A 25,896-nucleotide genomic window follows, 5' to 3' on the forward strand; every position below is an offset into this window, starting at 1 on the left:
CCTCTGTGTAATACTGTACTGTATGTACTGTACTTGACATGGATGCTCATATTGTTAAATATTTAGTGTAAGATATTAGGTAGCTATTTGTTATGTTTATATTATTCTTGCTTCTGATTCAGTGGAGCTTCCAGTGTTGCACTGGATAAGCTTCGGGTGTTTGTGGCAGGGTTGGTGGAGCAGTACGTTGCTGTGGTGGGAGTGCGTGTGGCTGCTGAGCCTGATACTGCACATTATGCTCCCCTCACCACTGCTCTTGATAAATTTCACAGACGTCTACATGCTATTACACAACTTCTGCCGAACACAAACTTCGGAGAGTGAGTACTTTGAACTTACTTTCATGATTAATTTATCTGTTATGGAAGCTGTAATTGCTTTCTAAGTGTTGGAGTGTTTGATCTGACTTCTTTGTATGTGCAGTGTAATTTTTGCTACCATTGCTCTGCTTACCAGGCAGTTCATTTTGTTGTAAATATTTATGGTTAGATTTAGGTAGTAGGTTGGTAGCCAGCAACTACCCAGAGAGGTACTACCATCTTGTGGTAGTAGTTTGGTGGCCAGCAACTACCCAGGGAGGTACTACCATCTTGTAGTAGTAGTTTGGTGGCCAGCAACTACCCAGGGAGGTACTACCATCTTGTGGTAGTAGTTTGGTGGCCAGCAACTACCCTACTACCATCTTCTGGCCAGCAACTGTACTACCAGTAGTAGTTTGGTGGCCAGCAACTACCCAGAGAGGTACTACCATCTTGTGGTAGTAGTTTGGTGGCCAGCAACTACCCAGGGAGGTACTACCATCTTGTGGTAGTAGTTTGGTGGCCAGCAACTACCCAGGGAGGTACTACCATCTTGTGGTAGTAGTTTGGTGGCCAGCAACTACCCAGAGAGGTACTACCATCTTGTGGTAGTAGTTTGGTGGCCAGCAACTACCCAGGGAGGTACTACCATCTTGTAGTAGTAGTAGTTTGGTGGCCAGCAACTACCCAGGGAGGTACTACCATCTTGTAGTAGTAGTAGTTTGGTGGCCAGCAACTACCCAGGGAGGTACTACCATCTTGTAGTAGTAGTAGTTTGGTGGCCAGCAACTACCCAGGGAGGTACTACCATCTTGTAGTAGTAGTTTGGTGGCCAGCAACTACCCAGGGAGGTACTACCATCTTGTGGTAGTAGTTTGGTGGCCAGCAACTACCCAGGGAGGTACTACCATCTTGTGGTAGTAGTTTGGTGGCCAGCAACTACCCAGGGAGGTACTACCATCTTGTGGTAGTAGTTTGGTGGCCAGCAACTACCCAGGGAGGTACTACCATCTTGTGGTAGTAGTTTGGTGGCCAGCAACTACCCAGGGAGGTACTACCATCTTGTAGTAGTAGTAGTTTGGTGGCCAGCAACTACCCAGGGAGGTACTACCATCTTGTAGTAGTAGTAGTTTGGTGGCCAGCAACTACCCAGGGAGGTACTACCATCTTGTAGTAGTAGTAGTTTGGTGGCCAGCAACTACCCAGGGAGGTACTACCATCTTGTAGTAGTAGTTTGGTGGCCAGCAACTACCCAGGGAGGTACTACCATCTTGTGGTAGTAGTTTGGTGGCCAGCAACTACCCAGGGAGGTACTACCATCTTGTAGTAGTAGTAGTTTGGTGGCCAGCAACTACCCAGGGAGGTACTACCATCTTGTGGTAGTAGTTTGGTGGCCAGCAACTACCCAGGGAGGTACTACCATCTTGTAGTAGTAGTAGTTTGGTGGCCAGCAATTACCCAGGGAGGTACTACCATCTTGTAGTAGTAGTAGTTTGGTGGCCAGCAACTACCCAGGGAGGTACTACCATCTTGTAGTAGTAGTAGTTTGGTGGCCAGCAACTACCCAGGGAGGTACTACCATCTTGTAGTAGTAGTAGTTTGGTGGCCAGCAACTACCCAGAGAGGTACTACCATCCTACTAAGTGAGTGTGAAATAGAAATCTGTAATTGCTTTACCTGATGGTAAAATTGCTGGTGTCTTTTTTCTTTCTCATAAACACATAAGATAAGAGGTATATGTTGCTACTTCTGCTTACACTTAGGTCATACTATGTCAGCAGATGGGTTTATGAAGGATGAGGATAACCATAGAACTGATGAAGGAAAAAGGTGAGTGGTGCATTGAGGTATCTGTGGAGACAAAGAACATTATCCATGGAGGCAAAGAAGGGAATGTACAAGAGTACAGTGGTACCAACACTCTTTTATGGGTGTGAAACATGGGTTGTAAATGCTGCAGTGTGGAAGCGACTGGAGGCAATAAAGATGTAGTGTCTAAGGGCAATGTGTGGTGTAAATATTATGCAGAGAATTCGTAGTGTGGAAATTAGGAGGAGGTGTGGAGTTACTAAAAGTATTAGTCAGAAGGATGAAGAGGGGCTGTTGAGGTGGTTTGATCATTTAGAGAGAATGTAACAAAGTAGAATGACTTGGAGAGTGTATAAACCTACTGGGGAAAGAAGATGGGGTAGAGGTCATCCCCAAAAAGGCTGGAGGGAGGGGGGAGTAAAGGAGGTTTTGTGGGCGAGGGGCTTGGACTTCCAGCAAGCGTGCGTGAGTGTGATACATAGGAGTGAATGGAGATGAATGGTTTTTGGGACCTGACGAGCTGTTGGAGTGTGAGCAGGGTAATATTTTGTGAAGGGATTCAGGGGAACCGGTTAGCCGGACTTGAGTCCTGGAAATGGGAGGTACAATGTCTGCACTTTAATGGAGGGGTTTGGGATAATAGCAGTTTGGAGTGACGTATAAACTGTCGTGTCTGGGCGCCTCTGCAAAGACAGTGATTATGTATGAATGATGGTGAAAGCGTTGAATGATGGTGAAAGTTTTTTCTTTTTTTTTGGGTTTTTCTTACTTTTTGGGTCACCCAGGGTTTTTGACGTACTAGTACGCCTAAATTCTAGCGCCCTCAAATCTAGTGAGAGAAAGCTGGTAGGCCTACATATGAAAGAATGGGTCTATGTGGTCAGTGTGCGCAGTATAAAAAAAATCCTGCAGCACACAGTGCTGAGAAAAAAAAAACTTTGACCGTGTTTTTGGATTAAAACAGCGACTTTGCACTGTATTTTCGTATGGTATTTATTGTTGTATTCTAGTTTTCTTGGTCTCATTTTATAGAATGGAAGACATATTACAGAAATTGAGATGATTTTGACTGGTTTTACAATGAAAAGTACCTTGAAATTGAGCTCAAAGTAGCAGAAATGTTCGATTTTTACCAAAGTTCAAAAGTAAACAAATCATGCCAAGCGTCCAATACACGTCAACTGGTGAGTCTAATATTCTTTCACAAGTGCGCTGATATTATTTATACCATTTCTACACTAATGCAGTAGTCTGCATAACAGTAAATCTTCTATTTTTTGTAAGAATAAAAATTCAAAGTGGAAAGCCAAAGAAATATAAGAGGGGCCTGGGGATGTGACTAACGAACAGAGGAAATGTTATTTTAGTGCCAGGAATGTCTTTCTTGTTTATTCTGGACCCTATTTGGAAATTGGCATCTTTTGAAATTTGTGTGAAACTGGCAAAATTGCTAAATTCTGACAACTGTATTGGATAGTTGAAATCAGTAAATGGGTGGTTTCTTGTACTCATTCAATAGAAAAAAATGGAGTTCTACAGAAATAGTTATGATTTTTGTCGACTAGTACACTGGAATTGGCCGAAAATGGGGCTCAAAGTGAGCAAAATCACCGATGCGTAAACATCGTCGACCGCTAACTTCGCGAGAGCATAATTCTGTAAGTTTTCCATCAAATTTCATACTTTTGGCATCATTATGATCGGGAAAAGATTCTCTATCTTTTCAAAAGATTTTTTTTTTTTTTTTAAGTTTGGTCGACCCTGAGAACAAGTCTCGGAGAGGGCCTGTCGACCCTCAAAGGGTTAAGTAGTAGGTTGGTAGACAGCAACCACCCAGGGAAGTACTACCGTCCTGCCAGATGACTGTGAAACAGAAACCTGTAACTGTTTTGCATGATGGTAGGATTGCTGGTTTCTTTTTCTGTCTCATAAACACGCTAGATAACAGGGATATCTTGCTACTCCTACTTACACTTTGGTCACACTTCACAGACACGCACATGCATATATATATACATACATCTAGGTTTTTCTCCTTTTTCTAAATAGCTCTTGTTCTTCTTTATTTCTTCTATTGTCCATGGGGAAGTGGAAAAGAATCTTTCCTCCGTAAGCCATGCGTGTCGTATGAGGCGACTAAAATGCCGGGAGCAATGGGCTAGTAACCCCTTCTCCTGTAGACATTTACTAAAAAAGAGAAGAAGAAAAACTTTATAAAACTGGGATGCTTAAATGTGCGTGGATGTAGTGCGGATGACAAGAAACAGATGATTGCTGATGTTATGAATGAAAAGAAGTTGGATGTCCTGGCCCTAAGCGAAACAAAGCTGAAGGGGGTAGGGGAGTTTCAGTGGGGGGAAATAAATGGGATTAAATCTGGAGTATCTGAGAGAGTTAGAGCAAAGGAAGGGGTAGCAGTAATGTTGAATGATCAGTTATGGAAGGAGAAAAGAGAATATGAATGTGTAAATTCAAGAATTATGTGGATTAAAGTAAAGGTTGGATGCGAGAAGTGGGTCATAATAAGCGTGTATGCACCTGGAGAAGAGAGGAATGCAGAGGAGAGAGAGAGATTTTGGGAGATGTTAAGTGAATGTATAGGAGCCTTTGAACCAAGTGAGAGAGTAATTGTGGTAGGGGACCTGAATGCTAAAGTAGGAGAAACTTTTAGAGAGGGTGTGGTAGGTAAGTTTGGGGTGCCAGGTGTAAATGATAATGGGAGCCCTTTGATTGAACTTTGTATAGAAAGGGGTTTAGTTATAGGTAATACATATTTTAAGAAAAAGAGGATAAATAAGTATACAAGATATGATGTAGGGCGAAATGACAGTAGTTTGTTGGATTATGTATTGGTAGATAAAAGACTGTTGAGTAGACTTCAGGATGTACATGTTTATAGAGGGGCCACAGATATATCAGATCACTTTCTAGTTGTAGCTACACTGAGAGTAAAAGGTAGATGGGATACAAGGAGAATAGAAGCATCAGGGAAGAGAGAGGTGAAGGTTTATAAACTAAAAGAGGAGGCAGTTAGGGTAAGATATAAACAGCTATTGGAGGATAGATGGGCTAATGAGAGCATAGGCAATGGGGTCGAAGAGGTATGGGGTAGGTTTAAAAATGTAGTGTTAGAGTGTTCAGCAGAAGTTTGTGGTTACAGGAAAGTGGGTGCGGGAGGGAAGAGGAGCGATTGGTGGAATGATGATGTAAAGAGAGTAGTAAGGGAGAAAAAGTTAGCATATGAGAAGTTTTTACAAAGTAGAAGTGATGCAAGGAGGGAAGAGTATATGGAGAAAAAGAGAGAGGTTAAGAGAGTGGTGAAGCAATGTAAAAAGAGAGCAAATGAGAGAGTGGGTGAGATGTTATCAACAAATTTTGTTGAAAATAAGAAAAAGTTTTGGAGTGAGATTAACAAGTTAAGAAAGCCTAGAGAACAAATGGATTTGTCAGTTAAAAATAGGAGAGGAGAGTTATTAAATGGAGAGTTAGAGGTATTGGGAAGATGGAGGGAATATTTTGAGGAATTGTTAAATGTTGATGAAGATAGGGAAGCTGTGATTTCGTGTATAGGACAAGGAGGAATAACATCTTGTAGGAGTGAGGAAGAGCCAGTTGTGAGTGTGGGGGAAGTTCGTGAGGCAGTAGGTAAAATGAAAGGGGGTAAGGCAGCCGGGATTGATGGGATAAAGATAGAAATGTTAAAAGCAGGTGGGGATATAGTTTTGGAGTGGTTGGTGCAATTATTTAATAAATGTATGGAAGAGGGTAAGGTACCTAGGGATTGGCAGAGAGCATGCATAGTTCCTTTGTATAAAGGCAAAGGGGATAAAAGAGAGTGCAAAAATTATAGGGGGATAAGTCTGCTGAGTATACCTGGTAAAGTGTATGGTAGAGTTATTATTGAAAGAATTAAGAGTAAGACGGAGAATAGGATAGCAGATGAACAAGGAGGCTTTAGGAAAGGTAGGGGGTGTGTGGACCAGGTGTTTACAGTGAAACATATAAGTGAACAGTATTTAGATAAGGCTAAAGAGGTCTTTGTGGCATTTATGGATTTGGAAAAGGCGTATGACAGGGTGGATAGGGGGGCAATGTGGCAGATGTTGCAAGTGTATGGTGTAGGAGGTAGGTTACTGAAAGCAGTGAAGAGTTTTTACGAGGATAGTGAGGCTCAAGTTAGAGTATGTAGGAAAGAGGGAAATTATTTCCCAGTAAAAGTAGGCCTTAGACAAGGATGTGTGATGTCACCGTGGTTGTTTAATATATTTATAGATGGGGTTGTAAGAGAAGTAAATGCGAGGGTCTTGGCAAGAGGCGTGGAGTTAAAAGATAAAGAATCACACACAAAGTGGGAGTTGTCACAGCTGCTCTTTGCTGATGACACTGTGCTCTTGGGAGATTCTGAAGAGAAGTTGCAGAGATTGGTGGATGAATTTGGTAGGGTGTGCAAAAGAAGAAAATTAAAGGTGAATACAGGAAAGAGTAAGGTTATGAGGATAACAAAAAGATTAGGTGATGAAAGATTGAATATCAGATTGGAGGGAGAGAGTATGGAGGAGGTGAATGTATTCAGATATTTGGGAGTGGACGTGTCAGCGGATGGGTCTATGAAAGATGAGGTGAATCATAGAATTGATGAGGGGAAAAGAGTGAGTGGTGCACTTAGGAGTCTGTGGAGACAAAGAACTTTGTCCTTGGAGGCAAAGAGGGGAATGTATGAGAGTATAGTTTTACCAACGCTCTTATATGGGTGTGAAGCATGGGTGATGAATGTTGCAGCGAGGAGAAGGCTGGAGGCAGTGGAGATGTCATGTCTGAGGGCAATGTGTGGTGTGAATATAATGCAGAGAATTCGTAGTTTGGAAGTTAGGAGGAGGTGCGGGATTACCAAAACTGTTGTCCAGAGGGCTGAGGAAGGGTTGTTGAGGTGGTTCGGACATGTAGAGAGAATGGAGCGAAACAGAATGACTTCAAGAGTGTATCAGTCTGTAGTGGAAGGAAGGCGGGGTAGGGGTCGGCCTAGGAAAGGTTGGAGAGAGGGGGTAAAGGAGGTTTTGTGTGCGAGGGGCTTGGACTTCCAGCAGGCATGCGTGAGCGTGTTTGATAGGAGTGAATGGAGACAAATGGTTTTTAATACTTGACGTGCTGTTGGAGTGTGAGCAAAGTAACATTTATGAAGGGGTTCAGGGAAACCGGCAGGCCGGACTTGAGTCCTGGAGATGGGAAGTACAGTGCCTGCACTCTGAAGGAGGGGTGTTAATGTTGCAGTTTAAAAACTGTAGTGTAAAGCACCCTTCTGGCAAGACAGTGATGGAGTGAATGATGGTGAAAGTTTTTCTTTTTCGGGCCACCCTGCCTTGGTGGGAATCGGCCAGTGTGATAATAAAAAAAAAAAAAAATATGGATGAAACAGGCTTGTTCTGGAAATGCATGCCTCGCAGAACTTACGTTTCTAAGAAAAAATTCAACCTGGATTTAAAGTGTCAAAGGACTGCCGAACTCTTTTATCGAGAGGTAATGCAGAAGGGAATTGCAAAATAATATACTTGTAGCAACAAGACCGCTAGAGGAAGAGTGATGGTGAAGGTGTTTCCTTCTTGGTACCTTCACAGACCGGGCCGCGGGGGCATTGACCCCCGGAACTCTCTCCAGGTAAACTCTCCAGGTAAACCTGTAATATTTTCTTTCCAACCTAGGAGGCCTAGTCTGAGACCAGTCTGTGGGGAAGATAATCCCCAGAACTACCGAACAGATAACTTGGTGGAAAAGAGCCTTTGTGGTAAAATAATTATGATTTACAATCCCAACTGTATTTTTTAAAGGAGATTAAGATATAACCTGCAGTGTGTTGATTGAGTCGGACTTGAGCTCAGACATCCAACAATGCTTAATATGAGATCTGTTCTAGAAAGATACAAGTAATTTTACAGACTGTATTATAAATTTCTACAATAATTCCAAAGACATACATATTACAGGTCTACATTGATGATACAGTGCATTAAATTTTACTTAGGATAACCCAATAAAATCAATGGGGTTTATTTTTATGGTGGTCTTTTAGTTTGACACACCTGGATATCATCTTATATTTTTTTTTTTTTTTTTTTTTTTTTTTTTTTATTATCACACTGGCCGATTCCCACCAAGGCAGGGTGGCCCGAAAAAGAAAAACTTTCACCATCATTCACTCCATCACTGTCTTGCCAGAAGGGTGCTTTACACTACAGTTTTTAAACTGCAACATTAACACCCCTCCTTCAGAGTGCAGGCACTGTACTTCCCATCTCCAGGACTCAAGTCCGGCCTGCCGGTTTCCCTGAATCCCTTCATAAATGTTACTTTGCTCACACTCCAACAGCACGTCAAGTATTAAAAACCATTTGTCTCCATTCACTCCTATCAAACACGCTCACGCATGCCTGCTGGAAGTCGAAGCCCCTCGCACACAAAACCTCCTTTACCCCCTCCCTCCAACCCTTCCTAGGCCGACCCCTACCCCGCCTTCCTTCCACTACAGACTGATACACTCTTGAAGTCATTCTGTTTCGCTCCATTCTCTCTACATGTCCGAACCACCTCAACAACCCTTCCTCAGCCCTCTGGACAACAGTTTTGGTAATCCCGCACCTCCTCCTAACTTCCAAACTACGAATTCTCTGCATTATATTCACACCACACATTGCCCTCAGACACGACATCTCCACTGCCTCCAGCCTTCTCCTCGCTGCAACATTCATCACCCACGCTTCACACCCATATAAGAGCGTTGGTAAAACTATACTCTCATACATTCCCCTCTTTGCCTCCAAGGACAAAGTTCTTTGTCTCCACAGACTCCTAAGTGCACCACTCACTCTTTTTCCCTCATCAATTCTATGATTCACCTCATCTTTCATAGACCCATCCGCTGACACGTCCACTCCCAAATATCTGAATACGTTCACCTCCTCCATACTCTCTCCCTCCAATCTGATATTCAATCTTTCATCACCTAATCTTTTTGTTATCCTCATAACCTTACTCTTTCCTGTATTCACCTTTAATTTTCTTCTTTTGCACACCCTACCAAATTCATCCATCTTATATTTATACATAGTTAATTGCCCACTAATTATAACATACAAATAATTTCTTTCTTTTCTACAGTAAACAAGTAATGTAGTTTACATATACTAAAATATTGTTAAGCACAAAAGAAAGCCACTGGCATGTGGTGCATTTTGGGCATAGATCTAATGGAGAAGAAGAGTGACATAACATTCTCCGTGTCTCCGGCCAGGCTTTCACTCAGCCCAAACACACATTTGCCGTGCGTGCAGAGTTCCGCCGTCGCTTTTGCCGTGAGCTGGTACGTGAGGGAGTTGTTGTGGCTTTCTTCTTGCACATAACTGACACAATGTTGCAATTCTGTCACAAGAAGGACAAGGATCCAGTCTTGTTGCTGCTGCTGTCTCGCATGTGCCTTGACCTGCACACTTCTACTGTTCATTACCTGGTAAGTCTTGTAGAAGTATCTTCCATCCTATATTCATCATTATTATCACTCTTACTTGTTCACCATCTTTATTTTATTAATAATGTTTTTTCATCCTACATTATCATTCACCATCATCATTATCACTGTCTCTGCTAGCAACTACTCAGTACCAAGAACATGATACCTCCCTAACAACTCACCTCTGTTGTCACTAATATTATGATGATGATGATGACTACCATTTACCAGTACATCAACAAGAACAAGAAGCACCCTTCGCAGTCCACATCTATTATTATTATCAGTCAATCAGTCATCATCATGATCATCAGTTATGATACTGGAGAGTTCCTGTACAAGACAAATTTGATATTTAAGGTTATCCTAAGGTCTTATCTTAGGAGACACCAGTATGTCTCCTTCAGCTCAGCATATTGACATAGGGATGCCTCAGGGCAGTATTCTTGACCCTTTGCTCTTCCTCATATACATCAGTGACCTCCCCAATGCATCTTGTCTCTTTGAACCTGTTCTGTTTGCAGTTGATACACCTTTTGTCATCTCCAATTCAAATCTGATTCCTTTCAACAACTCTGTTAATGAGGAGCTCCTTAAAATGTCTGTATGGATGACTACCAACAAATCACGATTCCTGACTCCTATATGATTCCTTTAGCTTTAGTTCGATGTTTGCCATTTCTCTGAAGAAGCTCATTGCTAGTAATCCCTTCCTTGAATCACTTGTTAAAGCAACTGCTCAAGAAGAAATTTCTCGCCTAGCTGGTAGTAATAAGTTATCACAAGTTATATGCATTGATGGATCTAAACAGGAGTCTTCTGGCAGGGCTGCATCTGCTCTTGTTGCCACCTCCCTAGTTAACCCTTTCAGGGTCCCCAGGCCCTCACCCAGACTTGTTCTCAGGTTTGCCTAAATTTAAAAAAAAAAAAACTTCTTATGAAAAGATAGAGAATCTTTTCCCGATCATTTTTTTTTTTTATTATCACACCGGCCGATTCCCACCAAGGCATAATGACACCAAAAGTATGAAATTTGATGGAAAACTTACGGAATTATGCTCTCGTGAAGTTAGCGGTCTCGACGATGTTTACTCATCAGCGATTTTGCCTACTTTGAGCCCTATTTTCGGCCAATTCCAGTGTACTAGTCGACAAAAATCATAACTATTTTGCTAGAACTCCATTTTTTCTATCGAATGAGTACAAGAAACCACCCATTTACCTATTTCAACTATCCAATAAAGTGGTCAGAATTTAGCAATTTTGCCAATTTCAAACAAATTTCAAAAGAGGCCAATTTCCGAATAGGGTCCAGAATAAACAAGAAAGACATTCCTGGCACTAAAATAACATTTCCTCTGTTCGTTAGTCACGTCCCCACGCCCCTCTTACATTCTTTTGCTTTCAACTTTGAATTTTTATTCTCACAAAAAATAGAAGATTTACTGTTATGCAGACTACTACATTAGTGTAGAAATGGTATAAATAATATTGGTACACTTGTGAAAGAATATTAGATTCACCAGTTGACGTGTATTGGACGCTTAGCATGATTTGTTTACTTTTGAACTTTGGTAAAAATCGAACATTTCTGCTACTTTGAGCTCAATTTCAAGGTACTTTTTATTGTAAAACCAGTCAAAAAACTCTGGTGCGTAAGCCGTACTAGTAAGTCCGAAACCCTGAAAGGATTAAGAACGATAATAAATTTGTTGAGATAGGCATAAGAATTAACAAATGGGCGTCTTCGCTGCTAACTGAATTGTTTGCAATCCTAATGGCGCTAAAGCTAACCTATGACATTGAGCTTGACTCTATCATCATTGCTGATTCTATGTCATTATTGAAGGCTCTTGACTCATATAATGACTCCAATAACATGCTCATTGGAGAAGTCATGTATAGATACTCAAAAATCAGGGACAAAGGAATTACAGTGGACCCCCGCATAACGATCACCTCTGAATGCGACCAATTATGTAAGTGTATTTATGTAAGTGCGTTTGTACGTGTATGTTTGGGGGTCTGAAATGGACTAATCTACTTCACAATATTCCTTATGGGAACAAATTCGGTCAGTACTGGCACCTGGACATACTTCTGGAGTGAAAAAATATCGTTAACCGGGGGTCCACTGTAATCTACAGTTGCTATGGATCCCATCACACACACTGGATTACTCCTTCATGATAAAGTTGATATGTTAGCCAAGAAGAGTACCCAGAAGGAGAATGTAGAATATAACTTTGGTATTAACTGTGTCTAGCATTAGGAATAATATTAGGAGAGAAGTAAATAATGAAAATGATTGTTATAGGAATGCAATTAGAAGCCTGAGTAGATCTATAACCCACTATGATAACATGAACGTAGATAAGTATGTTTATGGAGCAACGTGCAGTGTGAACAGACTGACTGATGTTGTAGTGGCCAGGCTTAGGCTTGGTTACAAGTACTGACTGATGTTGTAGTGGCCAGGCTTAGGCTTGGTTGTAAGTACTGACTGATGTTGTAGTGGCCAGGCTTAGGCTTGGTTACAAGTACTTCTGGCAGTTTGGGAGACACACAGATGATGATCAAACTAAATGTAAATTATGTGATCAGGCATATGGTTACTGTCTTGAACACTATGTGCTTAATTGTCCACTTATTGAAGAATACAAAAACACACAGTATAATAAACTATGTGACATGTCAAGATATCTTATTAATGAAAACAAGATACCAGATATACTTATCAAATTTCCTAAATTTGCTTGTAACAGATAAGTGAACTATAGATTTTTTTTTTTTTTTCAACAAGTCGGCCGTCTCCCACCGAGGCAGGGTGACCCAAAAAAGAAAGAAAATCCCCAAAAAGAAAATACTTTCATCATCATTCAACACTTTCACCACACTCACACATCATCACTGTTTTTGCAGAGGTGCTCAGAATACAACAGTTTAGAAGCATACACATATAAAGATACACAACATATCCCTCCAAACTGCCAATATAGATATGTAGATACAAATCCATATGTATTCCTGTTAACCCTTTGGGGCCTAGTTCCTGGGCCTTTTGTGTATCCATATGCTCTTGCGCTACCGTCCACAGGATGGATATGGGGTGCACAATAAACTAGCCACTTCGGTGGCAAAATCTAAAAAATCTAATCAAACTCACTCTTAATATTGATCAAACCTACATGATGTTTGGAAACAGCTACAAATATCCAATTACACATAATGATCAATGGTTAGGTTGTTATGTCTGCACCGTGACTGCAACTTGAAGTTTAATACCCATGTCCGACAAATACCCGAAAAGGTTTTCAGGTCATAGGTGACTAAAATGCTGGAAGCAAGCAAGTAGTAACCTCTTCTGTATAAATTACTAATGTAAAAAGAAAAATTTCTGTTTCTTCTTTTTTGGGTCACACTGCCTTGGTGGGAGATGGCCAGTGTGTTAAAAATAATGTGTAACTGTATAAATTACTGTCAGTACCATCAGTATTTAGTGCTTTGATTAATTTTAGCAGCTAAATTAAATGTTGTAGTATTTAGTGTTAATATTCATTTGGTTTCTTGCACCAGCTAAGTCACTGTGATGAGCAGCTGCAGTTAGAGGATAAGACTGGCCTGACACACCTTCACACCATCACGGACGGTATGCGAGAGGCCGGACAGAAACTTCTCAACCATTATGTTCACACTCAGGGAGCCTCCATCAGTCAGGTCAGTATCTTTCTTCACTCATTGCATTTGTTTTATAAATGTCATCTTGTCTTGGATATGTTGATAAAAGTATACACAAGTAGTAGATTTATAAAGGCTATGTCCTAAAAGCAGAGGACAGTAAGTTCACACATAAGCTGGTGTTGACATCACTCTAAGTCTGTGTTCAAACATGACAAGGTTCAGAAACTATATCCACAGTGACATAATTTAAGAGTGTAAACCCTTCCTCTCAGAGGCTGTGTTCAACATTGTACTTAAAGCTACAGAATCCATGCAATGGACATAGACTCAGAAATTTTAAGTCCTGAAAATGACATTGTATATGGTTACAAATGTGATGCTGATTTATGGCCTTGCCCACCACTGGTTATGCAAGTACTGTGGTTGATGTAAGGTAGGCAACACCTTCACAGGTTCACTCATCATTACCATCACATATTAAACCTATTATTCAAAGTTATATAAATGGTAAGATTTTTTTTTTTTTAACAAACCGGCTGTACCCCACCAAGGCAGGGTGGCCCAAAAAGAAAAATGAAAGCTTCTCTTTTTAAATTAAGTAATTTATACAAGTGAAGGGGTTACTAGCCCCTTGCTCCCGGCTTTTAGTCGCTTCTTACAACACGCATAGCTTACAGAGGAAGAATTCTGTTCCACTTCCCCATGGAGATAAGAGGAAATAAACAAAAATAAGAACTAGAAAGAAGCAGAAGAAAACCCAGATGGGTGTGTATGTATATGCTCGTACTTGTATGTGCAGTGTGGCCTAAGTGTAAGTACAAGTAGCAAGACGTACCTGAAATCTTGCATGAAATGGTAAGATTATCATACAATATAAAACTGGTAAATAGTGCAGAAAATACAGTAAGATGGATTATTACAAGTAAGATTATTACAGGTAAGATCCTGGACATTGTCTCGGATGTCAGACATTGATGTTTCCTTTGTTACACTACCAATAATTAAACACTAAACCAACACACAAACACCAAATAATGTATAAATATGCATTACATGTAGTAGCTAAATATAAGGGATTTTTTTGTAGCATTAAACATTGTAAGTTGAATGGATAGTGTATGCATAGTACTGTACTGTATTGATTGACATTTCAAATGAAGGACACAGATCAAGCTGTTGCCCTCTGTTAATGTCTGCTGTTAGTGTGAAAAATTCAGTTTATGGGAATTTCTTGAAATGACTATAATATAGGGATTGATAAATATACATGTATATGACTTCTTCCATTCATTTGTAGTTGTAATTGTGCATTTGAAGGTGACAAAAATTATTGCACAAAGTCACTTCACTTTTACACTTGGGTATGTGGAATGTGTGCTGGTTCATTCCAATTTATTTAATATTTATTTTTTCCTGAATGTTTTTTGTGTGCAGATGCTGCGTCGCAGTGTTGAGTTGAAGGACTGGTTGGGATGTGGGGAGCCCCGTAGTGTACGCAGAGTCATGAGAACCGTCCTCGATGAGATTTCTACTATGGACACTCAAGTAAGTCAGAATTAGACATATATGTTTTAGTTTATACCCAATAAAATTAATATAGTGTTTTAAATACCTTCCATCGATACTTCAACTCTTGAAGATACCCACCCGCTTACTAGACCTATTACATTACTAGAGATGAGTCAGGTTATTGGAAGAATGTGAAATAGAGCCCCTGGTCTCTCTGGAATAACAATGAAACAAATAAAGTTCCTACCCAGAAATTGTAAACAGTCTTTGGTTAATATCTTTAATGCCATCTTGGCTTCAGGACATTTTCCAGTGGTTTTTAAGACTGCTAGGATGATCTTTCTGGCTAAGCCCAATAAAGACATCTACCAACCTGGGAACTATAGACCTATATCTTTACTTGAAGTCACTGGAAAAGTTCTTGAGAAGATCATTTCCAACAGACTGAACTACTATATGGAGTTTAATCACCTTTTTACTGAAAAACAATTTGGCTTTAGAACACATAGAGGTACCAATCATGCAATAAATGTTATTTTTGACACTGTAGCAAGTCTAAAACATCAGGGTAATCTTGCCCTAATTGCCACTAGAGATGTTCATAAAGCTTTTGATAGCTTATGGCATGATGGTCTTATATACAAACTCATTGACCTACCAGACCATAACTGGAGTTTTCTCAGATTAATATATAATTTCTTAACTCAAAGCCTTTGACTGTTTCAGGCCCCTCTCTGAAACTGTCATTCTATGTCGCTCAATTTTTGAAAAAAAAAAAAAATTATTTTTTCTTATGAAATGATAGAGAATCTTTTCCCGATGGTAATGACACCAAAAGTTCGAAATTTGGTCGAAAACTCATGGAATTATGCTCCCGCGAAGTTAGCGGTCTCGGCGACATATGCGTATCGGCGATTTCGCCGACTTTGAGCCCTATTTTCAGCCAATTCCATTGTTCCAGTTGACCAAACTCATAGCTATTTCTTTAGAACTCCATTTTATCTATCAGCTGAGTACAAGAAACCTCCCATTTACTAATTTGGACTACCCAATATGGTGGTCAGAAATTGGCAATTTGGCCAATTTCACGCAAACTAAAAAAGATGCCAATTTCAAAATAGGGTCCAGAATAAACAAGGTAGACATTCGTGGCACTAAAATAACATATGCTCTGTTCATTAGTCACATCTCTAGGCCCCTCTTATATTATTATTGCTTTCTATTTTGATTTTTTATTCATACAAAAAAATACAAAATTTACTGTTATGCAGACTACTGCATTATTGTAAAAATGGTATAAATAATATCAGTGCACTAGTGAAAGAATATTAGACTCCCCAGTTGACGTGTATTGGACGTGTGGTGTGATTTATTTACTCCTGAACATTGGTAAAAATCGAACATTTCCGCTACTTTGAGCTCAGTTTCAAGGTCGTTTTCATCGTCAAAGTAATGAAAATCATCTCTATTTCTGTAATATGTTTTCCATTTTATCACCTAAGACCATGAAAACGCGAATACAACGATAAATACTATACGAAAATACACCTCAAAGTCGGCGTTTTATTCCAAAAAAACGATCAGTTTTTTTTTTCTCATTACGCAATGTGTGCTGCAGGATTTTTTTTATGTGGTGCACACTGACCACACAGACCCATTCTCTCACATGTGGGCCTACCAGCTTTCTCCCGCTTGATTTGAAGCCGCTAGAATTTTTTTTTTTTTTTTTATTATCACACTGGCCGATTCCCACCAAGGCAGGGTGGCCCGAAAAAGAAAAACTTTCACCATCATTCACTCCATCACTGTCTTGCCAGAAGGGTGCTTTACACTACAGTTTTTAAACTGCAACATTAACACCCCTCCTTCAGAGTGCAGGCACTGTACTTCCCATCTCCAGGACTCAAGTCCGGCCTGCCGGTTTCCCTGAATCCCTTCATAAATGTTACTTTGCTCACACTCCAACAGCACGTCAAGTATTAAAAACCATTTGTCTCCATTCACTCCTATCAAACACGCTCACGCATGCCTGCTGGAAGTCCAAGCCCCTCGCACACAAAACCTCCTTTACCCCCTCCCTCCAACCCTTCCTAGGCCGACCCCTACCCCGCCTTCCTTCCACTACAGACTGATACACTCTTGAAGTCATTCTGTTTCGCTCCATTCTCTCTACATGTCCGAACCACCTCAACAACCCTTCCTCAGCCCTCTGGACAACAGTTTTGGTAATCCCGCACCTCCTCCTAACTTCCAAACTACGAATTCTCTGCATTATATTCACACCACACATTGCCCTCAGACATGACATCTCCACTGCCTCCAGCCTTCTCCTCGCTGCAACATTCATCACCCACGCTTCACACCCATATAAGAGCGTTGGTAAAACTATACTCTCATACATTCCCCTCTTTGCCTCCAAGGACAAAGTTCTTTGTCTCCACAGACTCCTAAGTGCACCACTCACTCTTTTTCCCTCATCAATTCTATGATTCACCTCATCTTTCATAGACCCATCCGCTGACACGTCCACTCCCAAATATCTGAATACGTTCACCTCCTCCATACTCTCTCCCTCCAATCTGATATTCAATCTTTCATCACCTAATCTTTTTGTTATCCTCATAACCTTACTCTTTCCTGTATTCACCTTTAATTTTCTTCTTTTGCACACCCTACCAAATTCATCCACCAATCTCTGCAACTTCTCTTCAGAATCTCCCAAGAGCACAGTGTCATCAGCAAAGAGCAGCTGTGACAACTCCCACTTTGTGTGTGATTCTTTATCTTTTAACTCCACGCCTCTTGCCAAGACCCTCGCATTTACTTCTCTTACAACCCCATCTATAAATATATTAAACAACCACGGTGACATCACACATCCTTGTCTAAGGCCTACTTTTACTGGGAAAAAATTTCCCTCTTTCCTACATACTCTAACTTGAGCCTCACTATCCTCGTAAAAACTCTTCACTGCTTTCAGTAACCTACCTCCTACACCATACACTTGCAACATCTGCCACATTGCCCCCCTATCCACCCTGTCATACGCCTTTTCCAAATCCATAAATGCCACAAAGACCTCTTTAGCCTTATCTAAATACTGTTCACTTATATGTTTCACTGTAAACACCTGGTCCACACACCCCCTACCTTTCCTAAAGCCTCCTTGTTCATCTGCTATCCTATTCTCCGTCTTACTCTTAATTCTTTCAATTATAACTCTACCATACACTTTACCAGGTACACTCAACAGACTTATCCCCCTATAATTTTTGCACTCTCTTTTATCCCCTTTGCCTTTATACAAAGGAACTATGCATGCTCTCTGCCAATCCCTAGGTACCTTACCCTCTTCCATACATTTATTAAATAATTGCACCAACCACTCCAAAACTATATCCCCACCTGCTTTTAACATTTCTATCTTTATCCCATCAATCCCGGCTGCCTTACCCCCTTTCATTTTACCTACTGCCTCACGAACTTCCCCCACACTCACAACTGGCTCTTCCTCACTCCTACAAGATGTTATTCCTCCTTGCCCTATACACGAAATCACAGCTTCCCTATCTTCATCAACATTTAACAATTCCTCAAAATATTCCTTCCATCTTCCCAATACCTCTAACTCTCCATTTAATAACTCTCCTCTCCTATTTTTAACTGACAAATCCATTTGTTCTCTAGGCTTTCTTAACTTGTTAATCTCACTCCAAAACTTTTTCTTATTTTCAACAAAATTTGTTGATAACATCTCACCCACTCTCTCATTTGCTCTCTTTTTACATTGCTTCACCACTCTCTTAACCTCTCTCTTTTTCTCCATATACTCTTCCCTCCTTGCATCACTTCTACTTTGTAAAAACTTCTCATATGCTAACTTTTTCTCCCTTACTACTCTCTTTACATCATCATTCCACCAATCGCTCCTCTTCCCTCCTGCACCCACTTTCCTGTAACCACAAACTTCTGCTGAACACTCTAACACTACATTTTTAAACCTACCCCATACCTCTTCGACCCCATTGCCTATGCTCTCATTAGCCCATCTATCCTCCAATAGCTGTTTATATCTTACCCTAACTGCCTCCTCTTTTAGTTTATAAACCTTCACCTCTCTCTTCCCTGATGCTTCTATTCTCCTTGTATCCCATCTACCTTTTACTCTCAGTGTAGCTACAACTAGAAAGTGATCTGATATATCTGTGGCCCCTCTATAAACATGTACATCCTGAAGTCTACTCAACAGTCTTTTATCTACCAATACATAATCCAACAAACTACTGTCATTTCGCCCTACATCATATCGTGTATACTTATTTATCCTCTTTTTCTTAAAATATGTATTACCTATAACTAAACCCCTTTCTATACAAAGTTCAATCAAAGGGCTCCCATTATCATTTACACCTGGCACCCCAAACTTACCTACCACACCCTCTCTAAAAGTTTCTCCTACTTTAGCATTCAAGTCCCCTACCACAATTACTCTCTCACTTGGTTCAAAGGCTCCTATACATTCACTTAACATCTCCCAAAATCTCTCTCTCTCCTCTGCATTCCTCTCTTCTCCAGGTGCATACACGCTTATTATGACCCACTTCTCGCATCCAACCTTTACTTTAATCCACATAATTCTTGAATTTACACATTCATATTCTCTTTTCTCCTTCCATAACTGATCATTTAACATTACTGCTACCCCTTCCTTTGCTCTAACTCTCTCAGATACTCCAGATTTAATCCCATTTATTTCCCCCCACTGAAACTCTCCTACCCCCTTCAGCTTTGTTTCGCTTAGGGCCAGGACATCCAACTTCTTTTCATTCATAACATCAGCAATCATCTGTTTCTTGTCATCCGCACTACATCCACGCACATTTAAGCAACCCAGTTTTATAAAGTTTTTCTTCTTCTCTTTTTTAGTAATTGTATACAGGAGAAGGGGTTACTAGCCCATTGCTCCCGGCATTTTAGTCGCCTCATACGACACGCATGGCTTACGGAGGAAAGATTCTTTTCCACTTCCCCATGGACAATAGAAGAAATAAAAAAGAACAAGAGCTATTTAGAAAAAGGAGAAAAACCTAGATGTATGTATATATATATATGCATGTGCGTGTCTGTGAAGTGTGACCAAAGTGTAAGTAGGAGTAGCAAGATATCCCTGTTATCTTAGCGTGTTTATGAGACAGAAAAAGAAACCAGCAATCCTACCATCATGCAAAACAGTTACAGGTTTTTGTTTCACAGTCATCTGGCAGGACGGTAGTACTTCCCTGGGTGGTTGCTGTCTACCAACCTACTACCTACTTCAATTTCTCTCTCCCCTCCTCTGAACCAGTTTCCTCAGGTCTGGCCTCTTGCTCTTGAAGTTGATCTATCAGCTCATCAGTGGTTAGTTCTTCATTGTCCTCCTCCACCAACTCTTCCACATCCTCCCCACTAACCTCCAACCCCAAGGACTTTCCCAATGCCACAATGGATTCCTCAACTGGCACAGGATTCTCAGGGTTAGCCTCAAACCCTTCAAAATCCCTTTTGTCTACACATTCTGGCCACAGTTTCTTCCAAGCAGAGTTCAAGGTCCTCTTAGTCACTTCCTCCCAAGCCTTACCTATAAGGTTTACACAATTGAGGATATTAAAGTGATCTCTCCAAAACTCTCTTAGAGTCAGTTGAGTTTCTGAGGTCATTACAAAGCACCTTTCAAACAGAGCTTTTGTGTACAGTTTCTTGAAGTTGGAAATAACCTGCTGGTCCATGGGCTGCAGGAGAGGAGTGGTATTAGGAGGCAAAAACTTCACCTTAATGAAGCTCATGTCCCCATAAAGTCGCTCTGCCACGTCTGTAGGATGACCAGGGGCATTGTCTAACACCAGGAGGCACTTAAGTTCTAATTTCTTTTCAGTTAGGTAATCTTTCACATTGGGGGCAAATGCATGGTGTAACCAGTTATAGAAAAATTCCCTAGTGACCCATGCCTTACTGTTTGCCCTCCACAGCACACACAAATTATCCTTGAGGACATTCTTTTGCCTGAACGCTCTGGGAGTTTCAGAGTGATACACTAATAAAGGCTTCACTTTGCAATCACCAGTAGCATTGGCACACATCAACAAAGTAAGCCTGTCTTTCATAGGCTTATGTCCTGGGAGTGCCTTTTCCTCCTGAGTAATGTAGGTCCTGCTTGGCATTTTCTTCCAGAACAGGCCTGTTTCATCACAATTAAACACTTGTTCAGGTTTCAGTCCTTCAGTTTCTATGTACTCCTTGAATTCCTGCACATATTTTTCAGCCGCTTTGTGGTCCGAACTGGCAGCCTCACCATGCCTTATCACACTATGGATGCCACTACGCTTCTTAAATCTCTCAAACCAACCTTTGCTGGCCTTAAATTCACTCACATCATCACTAGTTGCAGGCATTTTTTTAATTAAATCGTCATGCAACTTCCTAGCCTTTTCACATATGATCGCTTGAGAGACGCTATCTCCTGCTAGCTGTTTTTCATTTATCCACACCAATAAGAGTCTCTCAACATCTTCCATCACTTGCGATCTTTGTTTCGAAAACACAGTTAAACCTTTGGCAAGAACAGCTTCCTTGATTGTCTTTCTGGTGCCCACAATAGTAGCGATGGTTGATTGGGGTTTCTTGTACAGCTTGACTAGGTCGGCTATACGCACTCCACTTTCATACTTATCAATGATCTCTTTCTTCATCTCTATAGTAATTCTTACCCTTATTGGTGTAGGGTTGGCACTAGAAGCTTTCTTGGGGCCCATGGTCACTTATTTTCCAGAAACAGCACCGAAAACACTGTAATAATACGAAATATTCCGAGTGTATGCTTGGATGTTACCGCGGAGGCTGGCTGGTAAACAATGGGACGGGCGGCACATGTGAGGCTGGCTGAGGGCGCACATTGGACGCGTCTCGGACGAAAATCGGTGAGCGGGTTTTTAATCGGTATGCGCGGCAAAAATTTTGCGATAAAAGTAATCGTTATGCGGAAAAATCGCTATGTGATGCCATCGTTATGCGGGGGTCCACTGTATATATGAAGAATTTGGGATATTCGTAAGTGTGTGATGATCAGTGCGTGGGTGGGCCTCAGCCCAGAGACAAGACAGTGTGATAAAAAGATCTTAAATGGAATGATGGTTAAGTTGTGTTGGGGTGAGTGGGATGGAGGGAGGGAGGGTGGAAGAGAGGAAGGAAGGCAGAGGCAGGAGGGAGACTGTACATGTATCAGATGTGGGCAGAAGGAGACTGTGACAACACTAAATATTTAGTGCCCTGCTCTGCCCTGCCCTGCCCTGCCCTGCTCTGCCCTGCCCTGCCCTGCCCTGCCCTGCCCTGCCCTGCCCTGCCCTGCCCTGCCCTGCCCTGCCCTGCCCTGCCCTGCCCTGCCCTGCCCTGCCCTGCCCTGCCCTGCCCTGCTATATCCTGCTATATCCTGCCACTTTGCTTGGCATAAGCCTATGAAAGGTAGGCTTACTCAGCTGTTGGGTGTCAATGCCTCTGGATATTTCAAGGTGAAGCCTGTGTTTATTTACCAATCAGGAAACCTCAGAGTATTAAAGCAACATGAATTACCAAGGCAGGTTGGATGTGTTCTGACATCTTGGAATTAATTACCATAATTCTCTGTATTTTTTGGAGAGTTATTTACAATAGTTTTGAGGTACAATATTGTAACTCAAGGGATCACTTTATTTTGAAACTGATTTCTATAAGTTTATGGGACTCCCCAAAAAAGTTGTAAAGTAATTCATAATATGGAAGGATGAACACAGGTTTATCATGTGTCATCAATGTATCCCAGGACACAAGTGAATCAGTCATAAACTTTCAGGTTGGAGCACTGTATGAAGAAGGTAATCGTCGAGACAGATCATCGGATTCTTCTCGCCGCACCTTCCACAGGTACAGCGCATCATTCGTCTGTGACTTTCTTTTTTGACCAATTGGGATTTATTGTACGAATATTAAGTGACTATAAGGAAGCCTATATTGTAATTTCCTTCACATACCATAAAGTTCATTACACAAATAACCTACTCAGAGGGAAAGAAACTGTATGATGATGTTTCTGCCCAAGTTGGACCATTAACTAGTCAGTGTCACTTGTTAATGGTCTGAGTCCAACTGAAACGTCACCATAAAGTTTTTTCTCCTTTGTACAGATTATTCGTGTGTTGTTCCAGTCACAGTTTTGTGCCTTTGTGTTCTTCACCATAGAGTTCATTTTACAGTGAATTTATAATGACCGTATTATTAAATATTGTACTCCATAGTGTGAATGCTTCCCGTGGAGGAGGTGGTGGTCGCTCAGCTTGGTCGTCTTACACACCAAGTCAGCTGGACAACAGCCTGGTTGCTAACCTCAACAAACTCTGGTCAGAACGCATTGAAATATTTGCCCCAGTGGAATTTACCAGAGTCTCAATTTTAACTGGAATTGTTAAAATAAGTCTTAAGGTATAGTAGTATTAATAATTTTTATTTTGTAGTTTAACATTTTTCCAATGTTCCTGAACTTTTTTCTTTATTTTTCTAGTAATTTTTTTTTTCGACTACCTTGTGGAATTTTTTTCAATCTACCATCTCTTGTAGTTTTTAATATTCTGTTATCTTGTTTAATTATTTAATAGCTTTTACTACTGTAAAAGACTGGGATATTGCTATCCTTCTCAGTACTAGCTATCACTACTGTTACTTCACATTGTCCAGTAAATTATATTACCAGTACCAAAAAAACAGTAACCAAACCAATATAATAATAATAATAATAATAATAATAATAATAATAATAATAATAATCTTTAGTTCTATAAAATTACATAACTACAGGAATAGTTGATGTTTTTAGCATAATTTATAGAAAGCTCCTAGTTATGAAGAGCACTTCGGGGAGCCTTAAAATTAACTTATCACTACAGACATTTATAAAATTAGGCTGGTTTACTTGAATGCTGTTAGTCTGCAATCTCAGACATTAACTCTAACAATTTTGCTTGTGTGTGACATGTTTGGATTGTTTTTGTAAGACAGTGTGTTATAATGTTTGTTGTGGTAGTTTAAAGATAGTTCCATTACTGAGTTACGTCAGTAGATGACCATTTATATTCCCTCACTTTCGCAGACACTGCTGGAGAGTGTGCGATTACGAACTTTCAGTAGGTTTGGGCTACAACAAGTCCAAGTGGATGCTTACTACCTACGGACATACCTCTGGTCGTATGTGGCGGATGAGCATGTTTTGAATGTCTTGCTGGATGAAGTTGTGACTTCGGCAAGCGTTAGGTGCTGCGATCCGGAATTAATGGAACAGAGAGTTGTCGAATTTATCTGTGACCAAAACTGATTATTTCAAGCACTGTCAGATAGTGAGGGAGTGTACACTAAGAAGCAGTGATATACAGTATTGTGCTGTGCACAAATAACCCGCACATAGTTAATGATACAAGTCGGACTTAAACGTCATCGTAAGTTTCTTTTTCACACGTGCGGGTTATTTGTGTATTGTTCCAGTCACGGTATTGTGAATTTGTGTTCTTACTTGTGTCACTGCAAAGACATTACTGATACATTCTATAGATGTACTGTACAGATGTTATATTTTTGTTATACAGGAGAATTATAAAGAATAATGGTATTAATTACTCATATATTGTATATAGGTTTATTATGAAGAAGTTCTTTTAATGTACTGTATTCATTACCATACAGGTGTTTATTTTTATTTTTAGAAAATTCTTTATTTTTCAGAATCTCCATTTATTATGAGTGTAATGACATGATTGCAAACAAACCATACCATGGGTGGGGTTAGAACCCTTGATCAGAGAGTCATAAAGGTCCAGACTGTCGCGTTAGCCACTGAGCCAGCTAGCTACAACAATAAAATTCATCCAACTAGGTATATTTCTACACCATAGGAAGGTTAGCATAGGCACCACTGTGACCAGCCACTTGCCCAGTGGCTAAAATGATGGTCTGGAGTTTTATGACTCTCTGATTGCGGGTTCTAACCCCACCAGTGGTATGGTTTATTATTTTTTTTTTTTTATTATCACACTGGCCGATTCCCACCAAGGCAGGGTGGCCCGAAAAAGAAAAACTTTCACCATCATTCACTCCATTACTGTCTTGCCAGAAGGGTGCTTTACACTACAGTTTTTAAACTGCAACATTAACACCCCTCCTTCAGAGTGCAGGCACTGTACTTCCCATCTCCAGGACTCAAGTCCGGCCTGCCAGTTTCCCTGAATCCCTTCATAAATGTTACTTTGCTCACACTCCAACAGCACGTCAAGTATTAAAAACCATTTGTCTCCATTCACTCCTATCAAACACGCTCACGCATGCCTGCTGGAAGTCCAAGCCCCTCGCACACAAAACCTCCTTTACCCCCTCCCTCCAACCCTTCCTAGGCCGACCCCTACCCCGCCTTCCTTCCACTACAGACTGATACACTCTTGAAGTCATTCTGTTTCGCTCCATTCTCTCTACATGTCCGAACCACCTCAACAACCCTTCCTCAGCCCTCTGGACAACAGTTTTGGTAATCCCGCACCTCCTCCTAACTTCCAAACTACGAATTCTCTGCATTATATTCACACCACACATTGCCCTCAGACATGACATCTCCACTGCCTCCAGCCTTCTCCTCGCTGCAACATTCATCACCCACGCTTCACACCCATATAAGAGCGTTGGTAAAACTATACTCTCATACATTCCCCTCTTTGCCTCCAAGGACAAAGTTCTTTGTCTCCACAGACTCCTAAGTGCACCACTCACTCTTTTTCCCTCATCAATTCTATGATTCACCTCATCTTTCATAGACCCATCCGCTGACACGTCCACTCCCAAATATCTGAATACGTTCACCTCCTCCATACTCTCTCCCTCCAATCTGATATTCAATCTTTCATCATCTAATCTTTTTGTTATCCTCATAACCTTACTCTTTCCTGTATTCACCTTTAATTTTCTTCTTTTGCACACCCTACCAAATTCATCCACCAATCTCTGCAGCTTCTCTTCAGAATCTCCCAAGAGCACAGTGTCATCAGCAAAGAGCAGCTG

At 40.8% G+C, this 25,896-nt stretch overlaps 1 protein-coding gene across 1 annotated transcript; it reads left to right on the forward strand.

Annotated features, from left to right (window-relative positions):
- Positions 1-122: 122 nt before the first annotated feature.
- Positions 123-24,869, forward strand: LOC138852001 (vacuolar protein sorting-associated protein 51 homolog; the record flags this gene model as incomplete). Its single annotated transcript, XM_070081598.1, has 7 exons — positions 123-320; positions 9,363-9,606; positions 13,183-13,323; positions 14,722-14,832; positions 22,658-22,728; positions 23,100-23,283; positions 23,948-24,869. Coding segments are annotated over 7 exons (1,171 nt in total), but the record flags the coding sequence as incomplete, so codon positions are not given.
- Positions 24,870-25,896: the final 1,027 nt, after the last annotated feature.

The sequence above is a fragment of the Cherax quadricarinatus genome, unplaced genomic scaffold, assembly GCF_038502225.1.
Source record: "Cherax quadricarinatus isolate ZL_2023a unplaced genomic scaffold, ASM3850222v1 Contig3285, whole genome shotgun sequence".
NCBI lineage: Eukaryota > Metazoa > Arthropoda > Malacostraca > Decapoda > Parastacidae > Cherax > Cherax quadricarinatus.